At 35.8% G+C, this 19337-nt stretch overlaps 1 protein-coding gene across 2 annotated transcripts; it reads right to left on the reverse strand.

Annotated features, from left to right (window-relative positions):
* Nucleotides 1–5771: 5771 nt before the first annotated feature.
* Nucleotides 5772–17541, reverse strand: LOC122056695 (serine/threonine protein phosphatase 2A 55 kDa regulatory subunit B beta isoform-like). 2 transcript variants are annotated; one of them, XM_042618768.1, is made up of 14 exons: nt 17237–17541; nt 15726–15829; nt 15540–15635; nt 15345–15464; nt 14173–14367; nt 13804–13895; nt 12476–12594; nt 11785–11908; nt 11534–11657; nt 10092–10160; nt 9903–9994; nt 9714–9791; nt 6047–6114; nt 5772–5975 (listed from the first exon to the last, which is right to left on the reverse strand). In XM_042618768.1, exons 1-14 carry the CDS (start codon nt 17358–17360, stop codon nt 5839–5841), a joined length of 1542 nt encoding a protein of 513 aa, XP_042474702.1. In that variant the 5' UTR covers nt 17361–17541; the 3' UTR covers nt 5772–5838. The 2 variants fall into 2 exon arrangements, with proteins under 2 accessions (XP_042474702.1, XP_042474701.1); XM_042618767.1 differs by having other exon boundaries at nt 14170–14367.
* Nucleotides 17542–19337: the final 1796 nt, after the last annotated feature.

Raw genomic sequence — 19337 nt, forward strand, 5'->3', positions numbered from 1 at the left:
AACACCTGTGGGAGACCAGTTGCTCGCCCTTGACTTCCCCAACATAATCGCCCACATGGAATTTCATCTTCTGATGGAAGGTGGAGACTGCCACTCGGAACTCGGGCAGTGCGGTTCTTCCTAGGATGACGTTGTAGGAGAATGGAGAATCTACTACAATGAAAGTGCTCCTCCATATCCTCACTAATTGTTTACTACCCAAAGATATGGCTGGCTTTATTTAACCCATTGGTCTTACCTCATTGCCAGCAAACCCGTACAAGGAAGTAGCTACGGGTTGGAGCTCACTAGCGTCGATCTGCATACCAGGTATTACGGTAAAAAGCTAATTACGGGCCCTGCATCTTGTTCCCGGCTACACCCCACCGCATGTATCTCCAGGCGGCGCTTATGGGACTTTCAGGCTCGGGTGGAGTCTCCATCAATGGACCCCCCAGAGATCATGTCAATCTCCCGAATGACAATATTTCCCCTATTTTCTTCTTCTAAGGATTCCACTGGCTCCTTGCCTGACTTGGCTCCTAGGTTCCTTGACCTACATTTTCGGGCAGGGGTTTACCTGATTGCCCTATGATAGCAGGCGAGTTGGCTAACAGCTTATGAAGCTTGGGTGCAATCTCAAGCGGAGGCAAGCCTAGTTCAGCCACCCGCCGAGAATCTCAGGCGAACTGGATGCAATCTCCAATGGAATGGGTGTGGTAGGTGCAATAACGGGGCCCCCACTAACTGGGTATAGGGGCTTAGACAACTTCTACCCGTTGCACCGCCCTGGAATCCTGATCGGGTGGAAATCCTGGTTGGGCATCCTTGGAACGAGAAAGGGTCGAGCTGGAGGTTGGGGTGGCCTCTTCTTCGATTTGTTGGCAGGAGCAGGTGCCTTGTCTGCTTTCCACCGAGCCACCTAGGCTTCTTCTACATTGATGTAGTTAGATGTCTTCCCCAGCATCTCATCAAAATTCTTTACTGACTCCCGGATAAGAGCCCAGAAAAACTCCCCCTCCACCAGACCGTGGGAGAAGGCTCTCATCAAGATCTCTGAGGTAGTGGATGGGACGTCCTGGGCTACCTGGTTGAAGCGTTTGATACAGCTTCTCAAGGGTTCCACAGACCCTTGCTTGATGGCAAAGAGACAGTGGTCTGTCTTCTGATATTTCTTGCTTCTGGTGAAATGGCGCAAGAAAACGTTCCTGAAATCCTGAAAGCAGGTGATGGATCCATTCGGCAATCCATCGAACCACTTTTGTGCCGAGCCAGAAAGAGTGTTTAAGAACACTCGGCACTTGATGTCATCACTATATTGATGCAGCAGCGCAGCGTTCCAAAATTTTCGGAGATTATCCTCTGGATCTTTACTACGATCGTATTCTCCAATAGCTAGGGGCGTGTACTCCTTTAGTAGCTTTTCCTCGAGTACCCTTAGAGAGAGGACTATGGCTTTCCCCTTCTTCGAATCTCTGGGCGGGGAACTCTCGGCCATGGAGGTCTGATGTTGCTCTTTCTTATTATAATAGTCCAGGTCCTTGTTACAATAATCTGGACCCTTATTATAATAGTCTGGGTAGGGCTCGCGATAGAAGGCTTGAAGAAAATCCTCGGGTTGTTTCCTCTTAGACCCCCTGTCGGAAACGAGGGTTTGGTCCTTTGAAACTGCAGGCATCTTGTGTGGATGTGAAGCAGTAGTGTGTTTTTCGGAAGTCGCTCGCCTCTTGGCCTCCTTGAACAGTTCGTACTCTCCTGATGTCATGGTGACGTTGATCTGTATCCTCCATCGTCACACTCCATAACAGGTGAAGGAAATTCCCACAGATGGCTGAGATACCGTCGGTATTGACGGAGAGACGACTTGGACACACCTAGCGTATGTGCAACGAAAAGACGCACATGGAGCTTCCAGATAATGGTGAAGAGGTCGGCGGTACTTAGGCTCTGCGCACACTCAAACAAACACATGGAACATTAGAGACTAGAAATCAGGGAAAAAGTCTCCGACGTAGGTCCTCCGACGCTCAAGTCAAGTGTTTTTCCCCTAGAAGAACAGTGTATAAAGGAAAAAAAGAACTGTAGAAGACGAGTACGTATGTGCACGTACCTGCTCAAGGGAGAGGACCTCCTTTTTATATGACAATGCGTACCTATGGAGCCTGACCGATATCAGAGAATGTCGGGTGTCGAGTGATGGAGGACACGTGGTGCCCTCTCATTGGTTGAAAGAAGGTTTCATTCTCAAACAATGGCCAACCACTGGAATATTCCCTAGCTGATGACAGTTATTCTCTCACAGGCGGTTACGATTCCCTGACATTATTTGTCTCTTAGCACTTTCTGTCCTACCCGAGTTTGGCTACGGACAGCTCGGGATGACCGTTCGGGTGTGCCATTTGACTCGAGTCTTGATGAAGGGGACGAGTTATAGCGAGGGTCCCATCTTTCACGCTTGGATTGTTGAAGGGCCGACCGGAAGTTGTCTTACTAAAAATATCAAGCCTGGCTATGCGGCCCGAGCTAAGGAAACCCGACCAGTCGGGGCAGGTCAGGCATTACTCCAAGTTGCATCTTGTGTCTCAGATCTAGGACCCTGATCTGTTTGTACCCAATCAAGAATTATGCGACTGATGACGTTAGGCGGCCTAACTCCTGCTTTCCCCTCCTAACTGTTAACTGCCACGTCTCTTTGACTTCTCACCGGCTGGTTTTATCAAACCCCACCTTTATGCACCGTATCAATATGTATTCGTCTAGTTCTTTTGATTGTAAAAATGCTATCAAATATCAATTGAAACTGACTGATTGATCAAAAGATCTCAGAATGACATAAAACAAGTTCCTATGTATTCATCTAATTCTCTTAGTTGTAAAAATACTATCAAATGTCAATTTAACCAAATATATTTAGAACAGTAATTTTTTTAACACGAATGTATTAGAAAAATTAATCCGTGTTAAAAAATCACTGCTCTCAATATATTTGATCAAATTAATTTTTAAGGGAGCAAATATAATAATAAAAACTAGACAAACTCATAGGACCTGGTTTTACGTGATTCTGAGCTCTCAAGGTCAATCAACCAATTTTAGCTTAAACTCTTTAAATTCATTCGGCCAAAATTGGTTGATAGACCTAGAGTACTCAGAATGATGTGAATCTAGGTCTTATAATTTTATTTAGTTCTTATAATTATATCCATATTCTCAAACATCAATTTGACCGAATATAATTTTTAAACATGAATTAGTTTTTTAGATATATTCATATTTAAAAAATCACTATCCTCAATATATTAGGTTAAATTGATGCTTGATAGTATTTTTACAATTAGGATAACTAGAGGAACACATAGGAACTGATTTCGTATCATTCCGAGGTTTCTAGGTCTATCAGCGAATTTCAGTTGAAATCAGTTAAAACTGGCTGATGGACCTAGAGACTTCAGAATGACACGAAATCAGTTCCTATGTGTTCGTCTTGTTCTCCTGATTATATAAATACCCTCAAACATCAATTTTACCTAATATATTGAGAGCAATAATTTTTTGAATATGAATTAAATTTTTTGGACATATTAATATTTAAAAAATTATTACTCTTAATGCATTAGGTCAAATTGATATTTGAGGATATGAATATAATCATAAAAATTAGACGAACTTATAGGTCCTAGTTTCACGTCATTCCGAGCACTTTAGGTCCATCAACCGATTTTTGGCCAAATGAATCTAAATATTTTTTTGACTAAAATCAGTTGATGGACCTAGAGAACTCGGAATGATGTGAAACCATATCTTATCAGTTCATCTAGTTCTTTTGATTATATTTATGCCCTCAAAAATTAATTTGACCAAATATATTGAGATTAGTAATTTTTTTAACACGAATTAGTTTTTCGGACACATTCGTATTCAAAAAATCATTACTCTCAATATATTTGATCAAATTATTTTTTATAGAATTTTTACAATCAAAAGAACTAGACGAACACATAAAAAGTTATTTCATATCATTTGGAGACCTCTGGGTCCATCAGTCGATTTTGGTCGAAACCGGCTGATAAACCTAAAGATCTCATAATGACATAAAATCAGTTCCTATGTATTCGTCTAATTATCTTAATTATAAAAATGCTATCAAATATCAATTTAACCATATATATTGAGAGCAGTAATTTTTTAAATATGAATCGATAAAAACAGTTAAAAATTGATTCAACTAGAAATAATAATAGGGGTAAAAATTAAAATAAGTACATGATGTAGTCATTTATAAATTATTCTATATGATTTAGTAATTTTAAAATTTTACATACGTACTTCAGTAAACAGTTGAAACTAATTTATAAGTTGAATAAATTAAAAAAATATATATTAATATCTTATCGGTAAATTCGAAACAGTTTTTGGACATTTAGCCTCTAGAATATTGGTCCATTTGAACTCCCACCAGCTTTACAAGTGCATCGTCTCTATGGGGAGGGTTTTGATATGGTGTGTGACTCTCGCCCCTGCTTCCATCCGTGACTAGAAGTACGGGGCATCTAGAAATATGGTAAAAGGTAAATATGTTCATCCTAGCATCGTCATCAGTCCGTCTCAAGATCAACACAAAGAGATAAATCACGATGACTGAAAAGGCAAATGGCAGGTGGAGAGAGTTTACAAGGGTGCAGGGATTTCCCCCCCCCCCCAGTCCCGAGAATCGACCCCAAGACAACTCAGCTAAGCCCGTGAGGACTACAAGCCATCTAGAAATGATCTGATGGGAGGTGGGCGAGAGTCAGACACCCCTCCCCACGTACGGGGCATCCATGAGTAGAAGTAAATTGATATATAAAACTATTATTTAAATTTTTAAATTTTATTAGAGTTTCGATTTATAATCGAAATGATACGATTTTGATACTATATTATATCGTACCAATATAATTTCAAACTTTTTTAAATAAAATATTTTTAAACAAATTATGAGCTCACGACGCCGCCGCCACGAGTCTGCAAAGGTCCACAATCATGGCACCTCAATGACCCTACGAAGGTCGTCAAGTCGTCGTGGGATGACAACGCCCTAACAATTCCACATATCGCGACAGCCTTCGCAACCCCATGAGTGTCGCCATGAGATTGCAACACCCTTACAATCCGATAGAGGTTGTTGTACGATCGTAACAGTCTATGCAACCGCATAAAGGTCGTCATGGGATAACTAGAGCCTCTGTGACCCTACAAAGGTCGTCGTGAGATCACAGTGCCTCTACAACCCTGCAGAGGTTGTCATGAAAGTGCTGGTGCCAAGCAACAGATGGAATAACAAATTCTGCCCATGCCTCCCAAGGTAGTATGAAATTTTAAATCATGACTATAACACTAACACTTGTTCAACTATTTTTTTCCTCTTTTTCAACATATTTGAGTACATAAAAATAAGAACTTTCACAAGCCTTGAGCTATGTATGTCTTTTACACTGTAATTGTAGCATTAAGTGAATAACACTGACCTCTCTAGAGAATAAGACTACACACACTCATCAAACCCCTGGATTAGTTGTAAGAGAAAGCTATCATTAAGTGGGATCCTGATGCTGAAACAGGAGCAAAATAGATGATCAATCTCTTCCCCGAACATAAAAAGAATATGAATAAGGATCCCCACATTCTGATCCTGATACATACGAAGAACAATCTTTAGTCGCCTTGTGGACTTTGATAGTCTCTTCAGGCTCTAATGTTCATACCATTGGAAATTAATCCACTGTGTCTCTTTGGTGCATCTGTAGTTCTTCACAAGGTGCAATGCAAAATGGAGTTGCTTGCCTTTATGTTGCCTCATTGACTGGTGTGTCGCCTTTATTATGCGTAGTACATGTACAAGCTGTTTGCAGCGGCACAGGCTATCAAATTTTCAGTTGGGTGCCATGCCAAGTGAAGCAATTTGATTGCGGGATCGAATGAGTTCCCATTGGCGTCGACACTGGGGATTTCTGCTCCTGTAGTTGATTGACGCAAAATGAGAAGTCCTACTGAAAGTAAAAGTAGTTAGCTTTTTTGCATGACTGACCTCGTCGGACGACGCGTGTCAAACTGCAAAGAGATCTGGAAGCTCTTGTAGGGTTTTGCGCTTGTTTCCTATCATTAAGTGAGAAAGGTAAATTGAACTGCCATAAGAGCATCAGGGCCAGGAGCGAAATCTATACATTTTAAAATTAACAAATTTGTAAAAAAAACCTAAAATTTTAATAATAAACAACGACAACCAAATTTTATCTCATGAGATGGGATCGGATATATAGATCTTTTTACATCATTGAATTCTATTTCTTACTATATTATCATCTATACTTAAATAAAGTTTATCTTATTTTATTGTTGCTAACTAAGCCTTTCTTGTCTTCCTCTTCCTCACTTAATATGTGTGTTTGTCATACTTTAACATCGTCTAACTGAAGTATTTATTGGTCATCTAAGTACATGCTCGTACATCTTAAACATGTCTCTCGGAGTTTTTCCTCAATTGATGTAACTCCGACTTTCTCTCTAATTCTCTCATTTCTTATTTTGTCTATCCTCGTATATCCACACATCCACCTTAACATCTTCATTTCTGCAACTCTCATCTTCTGCTCATGTGCTCGAGTCATAGCCCAACATTCAGTTCTATATAATATAGCAGGTCTAACTGCGATTTTGTAGAATTTTCTTATAAATTTTAGAGGTACTTTAAAGTCATATAAAACATCTGACGCTCTCCTCCATTTCAATCATTTTGCTTGTATTCTATGTAAGACATTTCTCTCAATCCCTTCATCGTTTTACAAAAAAAAATCCTAAATATTTAAAGTTTTTGGTTCCGGACAACTCATCATCTCCTATTTTAACAATTATCTCATTAAGTATAATATTGATAAACTTAAATTTCATATTTTCTCTTTTTATTCTACTAATCCTAAAACTTTTTCCTTCTAGTGTTTCCCACCAAAATTCTAGTTTAACATTTACTCCTTCCAATGTTTCATCTACCAAAATAATATCATATACAAATAACATGCACCACGGTATTGTGTCTTAAATGTATATAATGAGTTCGTCCATAATTAATGTAAAAAGATAGGGACTTAGAGTGATCCTTGATGTAGCCCTATCTTTATTGGAAATATTTCAGTTACTCCACCTCAAGTCTTTACCTGGTCGTTACACCCTCGTACATATCCTTAATTAGTTTAATATCTGTTACACTAACACCTCTCTTTTCTAGAATTCTCCATATAATTTCTCTTGAAACTCTATTATAAGTTTTTTCTAAGTCAATGAATATCATGTGTAGATCTTGTTTTTGCTTCCGATATTTTTCAATTAATTGTCTAAGAAGATGTATAGGTTCTATTGTCGACATTCTAGGCATTAACCTAAATTAATTTTTGGTTATCGTGGTCTCCTTAATCTTTTTTCTATTGTTTTTTCCTAAAGTTTCATGGTATGACTCATTAGTTTAATACCCCTATAGTTTGTACAATTTTGTACGTCTTTCTTATTCTTGTATAAGGAAATTAGAGTATTTACTCTCCATTGATCAAGCATTTTTTTCATTTTCAATATCATGTTAAATAATTTTGTAAGTCATTCAATATCTTGTTTCCCTTGACACTTCGCACCTCTATCAAAATATCATCTGGTTCAATAGCTTTTCCATTGTGCATCTCATTTAAATCTTATTCTACTTCTGAAATTTAAATTCTACGATAAAAATTTAAATTTTTATACTCATTTGACCTACTTAAATTACCTGAGTTAAGTTGATGAAAATACTTCTTTCACCACTCTTTTATTTCTCCATCGTTTACTAGTACCCTATTACATTCATCTTTAATACATTTTATTTGGATAAAGATCTCTTGTCTTCATTTCTCTCACTTTAGTTATTCTATAAATATCTCTTTCTCCTTCTTTTATATCCAAATTTTGATATAATCATTCAAAAGTTTCATTTTTTTACTTCATTCACTACTTTCTTAACCTCTTTCTTGGCTATTGTATATTTTTTAAAATTTTCCTCGTTCTTACAAATATATAATTCTTTATAAGCGGTTCATTTTTCCTTCACTTTCTCTTGTACTCTCTTATTCCACCAAGATTCCTTATTTAATGGTATATGTTCCTTTGATTCACCGAGTACACTCTTAGCTTTCAACTTTGATACCATTTTATCCCATATCGTATTAGAGTCATCATATATTTCACTTAATACTTATACTCCTACCTTCTCTTTAAATATATTTTGGTTTCCATTCCTTAACTTCCACCACTTAATTCTAGGAGTCGTATATATTTTCTTTCTATTGATATTATGCTTGAGGCGTATATACAACACTACTAACCTATGTTGGATAGTTAAACTTCTCCAAATATGACCTTGCAATCTTTACAAATCTTTCTATCCTTCTTCCTGACCATAAGAAAGTAAATTTACGATTTATTATTTCCACTTTTGAACGTGACTAAGCGTTTTTCTCTTTTCTTAAATAATGTATTAGCTAATATAAGGTCATATACTATCGTAAAATCTAATATAGTCTTTCCTTTTTCATTTCTCGTTTCAAACCCATAACTCTCATGTACAACTCATATTCCTTATTTTTCACTCCAGCATGCTCATTTAGATTATCTCCTATTAAAATCATTTCATTTGGCGAAATATTTTATAATACTTCATCTAAGTCGTCTCAAAACCTTAATTTGGTAATTTCATCTAATCCTACTTGCGGTGCATATACGCTAATTATGTTCATAATTTCTTTCGCCACTATTATCTTAAGGGTTATAATTCAATCCACTTTTCTAACCACTCCTACAACTTCATCCTTTAATGAACTATTTACAACAATACCACTCTATTTCTTACTTTACTCCTTCCTGTGTACCATAACTTAAAACCCGAGTTCTCTATCATCTTTGCCTTCTCGCCTATCCATTTTGTCTCTTGTAAATACAAAATACTAATTTTTTCTCCTAATCATCGTATCTACTACCTCCATTGATTTACCAGTGAAGGTTTTTATGTTCCATGTTCCAAATCTTAGATTATTAATTTCCCTATCATATTTCTTCTTATCCAACCTATGATGTGAGAACTCTTACCTATCTAAGGCTACACTCAAGTTTTCATGGAGATGTAGCGCTCATTGCCGACACGTTACAGTCAATTCATGCAACGCGAACTCTTGCATATTTAGCACTATACCCGAGTTCTGGAGATCGAGTTGTCCTTGTTGAGACATTACAATCGGACCCTGCAATGTGTTCCTTCCGAGGAACAACCTAGCATTAGCACAATAGTTTAATTGATCTATTCATTGAACATTTGTCATAGTTTTAACGTTGACGGATAACCTAACGCAACCCTTCTCTTTTATCCGAGTTTGGGACCGGCCATGACTAGTTCGTCATGGGCGGAGTTTCCTAAAATTTTAAAATGAAAAAAAAATAGCCCCGAATTTTAAATTGCATCACAAGCTCTCTAGCTGGCATATATTGTGTGGTATTTAGTGAATGAAAGAATGCCCATTTCCTCTCTTTCAGCTAATCATATGTATGATGTTTTCTCCCAATCGAAAATAAATCATAATATTCTCTGATAGTTCAATTCAAGAAGAAAATTATAGTGTGTATCAGAACTTCAGTCACGATTGACTACTTAATTTAGTAACTGAAACGAAGAACTGAGGCCTTACCTCATTGGATTTTTACTGGCTTCTAAAGTTGTTGATTCGTTGCTTCCAGGAACACAGCCAAATACACGAAAAAGGTTACTGCAGTTGAGCAATGCAACATTATCAATTTGCAGGACTAAAAAGCTCTAAAACAAAATTTTTAAAATCAATATACTCGTTATCAGAAGGGTTGGTAAGTAAGCACAATACCTGTAAGAACCAGTTGCCACACGCAACCCATCTCCACTAAGACAGCATTCAAATTTGTCAAAGATGGAATCATTCTCGTATAGATCACACAACTGCATCAACAAAAAGAATAATTTCATATTGTAATGACCTACGTAACAATCAATTCCTACAACATGTTCTTAAAAAGAGAGATATCAGATAATCCACCCTAGGCCTCAAGTACTCATGAACGTCAAAGGTTGCGACTGGAGCTGAATCCATGTTTATATCCCAAAGCTGTAAACCCGCAAAAAAAAAAAGGAATTATGGAAAGGGAGTTGAAGGTGAGAGAAAAACAAAAGATCATATACTAGTGTAACATTTCCTTAGTTGAACCAAATATTAATTGAAGAACAAATGGAAGAATAACATCTATGTCAATGAAAATTCCAAGGAAATTATTGGACATACTACCATGGCATAAAGTATTTGCAACAACTAGAAGCACATGAATTCTAAGTCACTTTACCATTGTTTCCCGGGTCTGCTAGCAATCATACTAGAGAAGAGCTTCAATGTTTCTAGATTTTCTTACTCCAACTATTTTTTAAAAGCAATTGTTAAATTAATGCTGATGCACAACATCATATGAACATTATGTATAATAGAGTGTGTATCAAGAATTGCCCCTATAAAGCACAGGGAATTGCAGTTAATTATGTTGTGATGGAAAGATTCAGTAACAGATCAGTGAACGTGATTTCATTTGAAAACTTCACACGTACATGATTATATATTATAGAATCTCTAACTTCATTCTAGGATTAGGAGCTTCATAGTTGGCTAGATGATAATGGAAAATCATTCCCCATCCGTTTCTTTGCCCCTTTTCATTTCTACCCAAGGGAATGGAGGGAAAGTGTGGGGTTCCACTCACGTTTTCGCTCACACCAGTTTATCTCTGCACTTCTTCCACTGCAGGAAACCAGTGGTAGAGAAAAGTAGTTCATATAGTTGATTCTCACTCAATGTGATATAGTTGACTCCAATTTATTGGGGATTCTTAATTTCCTACATTTGTCTATTAGAAAAAAAGACTGAATCTAATAACATCTGGACTGACTCAAAGGAGGGTGCACTATTCTTTTAATCTTGAATATTTGAACATAGAAACTCTAGTACCATTTTGAATTTGTTAGGATCATCACTTATTTCTTTTATATTCTTGGTAGGGACCTGACATATCACGATTGTTGTTGAACATGTTTCAAGTACCATGGATTTCTAATTGCACTAGAAGACAGATCAGCAGTGCACGGATGAGCACTACCACTACTTATTGAATGAGATTTTTAAGCTCGGTTACAACTGTAAAGAATTTGTTCATAGCCTTTAGTAAGTACAACCTAGGATCGTGATAAAACAACTTCCACCCCATAATTTTTTAATCACCAACTAAGCAAGAATATGTTATCTGAATTTATATACTTTGACTTTCAGAATAGATGCCCCTCTCATGTATGATGTTAATGAATATGAAGATTGGATGAACATGACCTGATTGGTAGGAAATTTAAGTAGGAGTTTCTTTCTTGCAGTACAAGACCCTAACAAAAAAAAAGGAAAAGTGAAGAAACAAAAATCTTCTACAAAAAATAGAGGGCAAGGACCTTGAGGGTCATATAATCACGACTTAGGATGTGTCTTCCATCGTTTGCAAATTTGATATCCGAAATAGAGGCAATGATCTCAGTGAAAAATGATCTTGAACCAGGTGCCTCATGATTCTCAAACCTGTAAAGAAGAATGTGATAATAGCTACATATAAAATGCATGTAACTGAGTAAATCTAGATTCATGTTGTATCTAAAATTTTATTCAAGAAACATTGAGCTTAAAACAAGAGAGGAAAATTACTTACAGCATAGAATGGTTATCACATAATGCTGATTGACGCAAATCTATAAGCCGGATAGATCCCTTTGAGCTACTATATGCTAACATATTACAATGGACTGGGTGGAATTCAGCACAAGTTATAACCTCTGAAATTTAATAGAATGTAGATTTAGTGTTATAAAGAATAATGGCCACTAGAACTAACAAAAGCTAAAAGTAAATAGAGAATAATGGATGAAATGCCACTGCCAAACATGTATCCGTAGAGATATGTTCAAGAACTATCCACAAGACAATAGTTCACTGAATTATGACCATAACAAAAATGAAAATTAGATAAAATAAGGTTGAACACCCAAAAAAAATGGAGTAAGGTTGAAAATATCAAAAAAAAAAAAAAAGATTGAAAATATTAAAAAAATGGAGTAGGGAGTGGTCATCTAAATTCATAAACAAAAAGACTTGAAGGAAAAGAGAACCGCAACGAAAAATGTAAATAAAGATGACATGGAGGTGGAGCAGAACAACTATCCATGAAAAATGAAAAGGGAAAAGGGTTATGCAAAATAGGCAGCATCAAGCATGCAAAAGTGCTAGATTGCATTTTCAAAAGAACGTAGTTCATTTTAACCATAGCTCCCATGTCTTCCAAAGCAAATTATTTTAAGACTAACATTTCAAGTCATCGGTACTTGCAAGTATAGATTAAATACCTGTTAAATCTTCCATATTTGCAGGTTTGACATCAACAATATTAAAGCTCTGACTGCTAATTTCCAAATTCCACAAATTTATTCGAAGATCATCTGCTGATATAAATGTCTCACCATCACTGTGAAGCAAAAATTGCCAATGAGTTCAGAAAAAAAAAATTCAAATATAATTGACTAACACACAGACAAATTAGACAATGACACTAATGTGAGCACGTGCAGTAATGCACATATTATATAGGCAAAAGTACACGTAAGGATCAGAAGCGGATAACGAATCATTTGTCTCAATTTCTGGGTGTGAGCTACAAAAGATGTTATCCTACAAGTGAGCTCCATGTAAAGTCATTACGTCTTAACAACTCAAGGTGGATCTCCTTTATTTAGGTTGAATAATTCTTCTGAAATGCACATACCATTGCACATTTTTAGTCTAATTAACTCATCTAACTGGCAAATTTATTTGTCAGATTTATGGTAGTATGTCAATCTTGAAAAGGCGCACAAAATTTGAAATAGGGTAATTTTCTTTAAATCATTCTAGAAGAATAGAATATATTGCTAATTGAAGAACGAACTTTATCCAATGCAATCCATACATGAACTTTGAAGTTATTTATTTTTCAATATTCCATCGAATTAAACAGATAGACAATGACAGAAAGCTATCTAGAATACTTGATCAGCACTTTTCAGTTTAAAATTCACCAGTGCTCTTAGAACTGTGTTGCTTCTAGCAGCAGATCTCTCCCGAATTGGACCAGCAAAAAAAGTAATAACAACGGGAGGAAGCAGGTAGAAAGAGAAGAGGAGAATATGAGAGAAAAGAGTAGGAAAAAATATTTAGAAACAATGCTTTATAAAAGTTTGGTTGGGCAATATTTATAGCCATTTGATAAAATAGGCTTGTTGACCATTATGAATCATGTAGAGCACTTGAGGTTTCTATAGAATTTGAAAATTTGGATCTATGTTCAATGGATAGCATATTAAGATTACCATAATCCAAAAAAAAGGAATATTTTCCTATGTATACAATGGATTCTATTAACAGGCCACAATCTTGATCAACTCTCTTGGCCTTATGTCAACTTAATTAGACAGAGTGAAAAACTGGTCACTTCTAGGGAAGTTCCAGTATGTGATTAAATTGAAAAATTAGATCCTGTATAACATGGCAACAGAAACATAGTTCGTATAATTGACACAGATGGCATATTCAAAGCTAAGTTAAATTACTCCATATACAAAATTACAATTCAAAGAATTCAAACTGAGAAATAAGTAGATTATGCAACTGATATACTAATAATTGGATCTGAATGAACCTGTTAGTTGAAATAGAGTTTATGTGGTAATCATGAGCATGAGCATATATTCTTCGACATCTCGCAACAAGGCTCTTCTCATGGCTAGTCACCTACACCACAAGTAAACATTTGCATAGAATAAGTCAATTCGATCAAATACAACGGCTCAGTCAAAATTTCCTAGCTTCAAAAGTGTACTGATAGCCAGATATGGGATTGAAACAGGTCATGTTAAAACAACTTGACAGAAAAACAAATAAACAATACACAGAATGAAATAAGAGAATTATCAAGGCAAAATATCATTTGTATATATTAAGGTTTTGATCCAAGTTAACAAACTATTGTCAATTTCCAGAGTAGCAGGTGATGGTTGAGTACAACTACCACTGGCAAACGTAGTGAAGGAAACCCTCCAGGAGGGAAGGATAAGTCATTGCTCAGATAGGTGCTTCCGGAGCATCCATTAGAAAGAGATGGAGTAGGACTATTAGTAGTTGAGCTACCACTGCAGCCATTTCCGACAACCCTTGAAGCATCTAAGCTCATCTCAGCAATTTGTTTGACCTTCTTTTCTTGTACCTGTTAAAATACATCAGAAGCAACAAAAATGAGATAGTAACCAACCTACAGTAGTGGTAATTGTTGCAATAAGGGCGCACAAATGGCATACTTAAGAGAATTAAAGAAGAATAAAACTAAGAAAGGAAGGAAATATCAAATATAACAGAGGAACAAGCATATAAAAATGATTAGTTTAATCCATCCATTTATGCTGTTAACTCCATAAGCAATGCATGATGGCAGAGCATGCTTATCATATTTCAGTAATATATTCATCATTCCCACAACAAAAATGTTACAGATCAGAACTAACTTTCAACATGTAACAAAAGTACAACAAAGAATTCCCAGTGATGGGATATAGTATACACACTAAATCTTATAATATAAGAAAAACAATAAAATTATTGCATAGACTAAATTTTGACAGAAGAATAAGTAAATATCTTTACTGAGGATTGTGCCAGTAAAATAAGGTAAGCTATAATAATAATAATAATATGCTTTTTATTACATTCTTAAGTTTGCATAGTCTGGTCATCTGGACCAAAATTACTCCGTACAACAGCTACATAATATACAAAATCTGTTCCATAACCTTTTTAAGTGTGCTCTTCATAAATTCCAAAATCTCTAAAATTGGTAAACCAATATTTATACCTCAATGAAAATGTCCCAGTACAGCACCATTGCTATGCCAATTCATAACAGCAGAAAAAGAAAATCAAAATTGTTGCAGAATTTTGATCTATGGTTCACAGAAAAAGAGTAGTGTATTCAAGGTTTAGAACTGGGTTACCAGCGAATGAGAATCTGCTCAGTAATCAATATGTAGAACATACTTGGGAAAGAATGGAAAGGTAAAGACAAGTAAATTTAAAGGAATAACAAAATGTTTCTACAGAGTTAGAATCTATTAAATTCATAAGCCATACAGAGAACTCAAGATATGCAAGGATCACCTTTTTAAAACAAGATAGGAAGTTAAACTTTACCTTCCAGTATTTAATTGTTTTATCATTAGTTGAGAGAAGTGATAGAGCACCATTAGCTGTTTGACACCATCCGATTTCATTAATCTTCTCCTCTATTTCCAAGCTTTTGAGATAGTCAAACTGAAACATGAAATCAAATAAATTGAGGCATATAACCAATTGATTTCTCGTGATAATGTGATCCTCATGAAGTACCTCTGGTTCATGGCTTTGAAACTCAGTTTTGTAGCGAAACTCAGCATGCCTACTAATCTGATAATCCTGTGCCTCTAGATCCTTCCGAGAGCCAAGCTGCAGATGAAAAGATCAAATGAATAAAGAATAATGAAAGATATTTCAGTCACATGAAAAAGCACAAGAGGGGAGCAGTGATGAACATACATTTCTAGTATCTGTCCTCTCAAACAAAACAACACGGCCTCCTCTATCTCCAGTTGCAAGATGGTCTCCAGTTTTATCAAATTCTATTGCTGAGATGATATCCACTTCAATAGAAAAAAGTGCATGTCAATAGACAATTTGTCAAGTAACGGTCAAAAAACAAAATAAAGATATTGCCATCAAGATGACTAATAAGATAATTATTGGCACGTTCAACCAAGTTGTATTTTTCTAAGCCCACTGTTGATGCACTTATTTACAGACACCATGACAGCCAATTTACTTCAAGTTGTCTGCATAAATTTCCATTTTTCAAGTGATATATTTCAATAGGCACACATCACGTATGGATTTGGCACTTGGAAATCCTCATTATTTGCACTGCTTGTGTTTTTTTAAGACTTTCACTTCATTATTTCATTAAACTATCAAATCTTGTTTCTTCAGCAGCATACAAGCATAAATCTCCTTGATTTTATCCATTTTGTTAGCATACTGTGGATGAAATCTAGTTATTGAATTTGACCTCATGGAATATACAGGTGAAACAAATGAGGTACACTAATTTTTTTAGTTATGGTGCATGATGACAATCCACAGGAATGAATATTTTCCTTTCCTTTCTGAATCATATTCATATGTGTCATGAACTTTTTGTAAATTTTATGTAGTCTTTCTTCCTTTGTTCTTTAGTTAGATTAGTTCATTTGAAAAGAATCACATATTCAGTATTTTGATTTATAAAACCTTGTTGTCCGTTTTCTGTGTCACCCTAATTGATCTCCATGATAAATAGAAACCTTATAAAGAACTTGAAAAGTTTAGAAGCTCATGATAATAATTTCTCATCATATACTAACTAATTAATCTTAATTTAATTCTTGACCAATTGTGTTCAAAATTGTCGCTGTAAAAGCAAGAGGTCCAGAAATGTGAGAACCCCTAAAGAATCTCATTTAATGTTGGTCATGCCTGGTAACAAATTAGATTATTCTACAAATGAGACTAGCGAATCAAGAGAAAAGTAAGGAGAAATTACATTATAGAAAAGGTCATGCATTAAAATTATGAAACATCCAACCACGAGGGACAATGAGTATGGATGAACATTAGCTAATGAAATTAATAGAAAGGGAAGCACAGGGATGAGAAATGAGTAAGTAAAATTTTCCCAGGATAAGCACCAATCAGACACAAAATTTAGCAAGGTAATACTTCATCCAGGAAAATCATGTATTTTGGCTCGATCGTCAAAATCGAGCCTTTTTATTGAGAACCCATAATACGTTAGACATCAGAGATTCAGTTGCATCTTCGAGATGAATCAGGAATAAAACCGGTTTGCATTTTGCAACGTCAGAATCAAATCTAACATCAAAATATAATCTTTTTGCAACTCCTTAAGAAATCCGAAACCTCGGCTCCAGCGATCCAACATTAAAAAACAAAAACAAAACAAAAAAAAACCCAAGGGATCTGATACAGCAATAGTGGCGAAGCAAAGATCTAACCTTCCTGGACCTCCTCCCCCGATAGGCGCTCCCCAAAGACCTGCGAGAACTTCCAATCCAGAGTCGGCGTCACGGACGACGATGACGCCGCCGGCCCACCTTTCTCGCCACTGTGCCCGTTCATCTCAGCAAAGGAATTCCGGCGAGATCGGATCGGGTCCAAGCGGCATCAACGATCCAGCGCAACGATCAGCGGTCAGGAGCGGCTGGATTCGGAGCCGATTCCCGAGTCGGACATGAGGGTTTTCGGGCAAATGGGGCGGGGGCGGGGGCGTTGGCGGGGGCGGTGGCGATGGGGACAGAGACGGAGCAGAAAATAGAAATAATAATAATAATAATAATAATAAATAAATAAATAAATAAGAGAGGAAAAAAAAAACTCCCTTTCTCCTGCTCTCTCTTTCCTTTGGTTTTGCATTTCCGCGTTAATTAAAATAGTTAATTTTAAAAATACTCCTAATATTTAATTATTTTAAAATATCCCTATATATTTTTATTTTATAATCAGGCGTTTTAACTTGTCGACTAAACTTGGAATAAATAGTTATGGATGTAAACGAGTGAAATCGAGTCGAATCGAGCTAAATAATATTAAGCTCGAGTAAACTCGAGTTCGAATTGAGCTTTTATCACAAGGCTCGAGCTCGGCTCGTTTTAAAATTATTAAGCTCGTGAACATGAACAGTTCAAGCTCGGCTCATTATTAGCTCGATTATCAAAGTTAACGAGTCTAACTCGTTAAACGAGCTCGAGTTCGTTTCCGGGCTCGTTTAGAGCTCATTTTTTTGCTCGTTTTAGAGTTTATTTTTTAGCTCATTTTAAAGTTCATTTTAAGGCTCGTTTTAAAGCTCATTTTTTTTTCCTCGTTTTAGAGCTCGTTTTTTTGCTCAATTTAAAGTTCGTTTTAAGACTCATTTTTTTAGCTCGCGAACCTATAAACGAACATGTTCTCGAGCTCACGAGCTGAATATCCTTAAGCTCGAGCTCGGCTCGATAAAATTATCAAACTCGAAATCGAGCTCGGCTCAATAAGATAAACGAACGAACTCGAATTAACTTTTTATCGAATCGAGCTCCGAATAACTGAACCATTTGATTTACATCTCTATAAATAGTCCTCCATAATTCATCTACCGTATAAATTTAAAACATAATTTTTATTTATTCTTTTTAGTAGTTTACTAGTGTATCATATCCGTGGGACAGTCATTAATTTCTATTGACTCAATGGTTTCAGGGATAATTATTCAATTGTCCCTATAATTAATTATAAATATATATGAAAAAACTCAAAAATTTTAAAGAATGTCTTTTGGTCGTACCATAAAAGGATATTTTTTTTTCAAATATTATCAAATCGACATTTATTTTCTATAATTTTTCATCGATAATTTCGATGAAGACGCCCCTAAGATTTTAGGTTGCCCAAAGGGCATCCTTAAAGATTGCCCAAAAGGCACATCCTCTCTTTTCTTTTCTTAGGCTCTGTTTATTTGGGAGAGTGGAAAGTAAAATTAAGGAAAAGTTTCTACGGTGGAAAAGTTTCCACCGTTTACTTCATTAAAATTTTCCGAAGGAAAAGTAACGCAATCCATCAGCGGATAATTTTGGAGCCAAAATCGATCACCTCAAAATCGGACGGAAAGCAGCGGATGGAAAAAAAATGACGCATGTATCCCTTTTGCATTCACAAAATTACACCATATACCAAAAAAAATGACGCATGTAGCCTTTTTAACTCACAAAATTACACTATGTACCAAAAAAATGACGCATGCACCCTTTTTTATTTACAAAATTACATCATAAGTATTCACCTTCCTCTATCAAGGTAAACAAGTGTGCAAAGGAAAAGATTTCTTCACCCTTTCTTTTCTCTTCCTCCAAAGATAACTTTCTATCGTTGATTCCTTTCCTTTCCTCATCCACACTCTAGAGTAAACATAGCATTAGACTAAATTAAACTTTAATTTTAAGTGAAATATTATTTTAATTTTTTTAAAATAATGAGATATAAAAAATAATATATAATTAATTATCATAATCTTTAATATATTTATCTATTGTTATTGAGTGAATCCAATTAAGAGATGTCAAGTTA

The sequence above is a fragment of the Zingiber officinale genome, chromosome 3B (genome assembly GCF_018446385.1).
Source record: "Zingiber officinale cultivar Zhangliang chromosome 3B, Zo_v1.1, whole genome shotgun sequence".
NCBI lineage: Eukaryota > Viridiplantae > Streptophyta > Magnoliopsida > Zingiberales > Zingiberaceae > Zingiber > Zingiber officinale.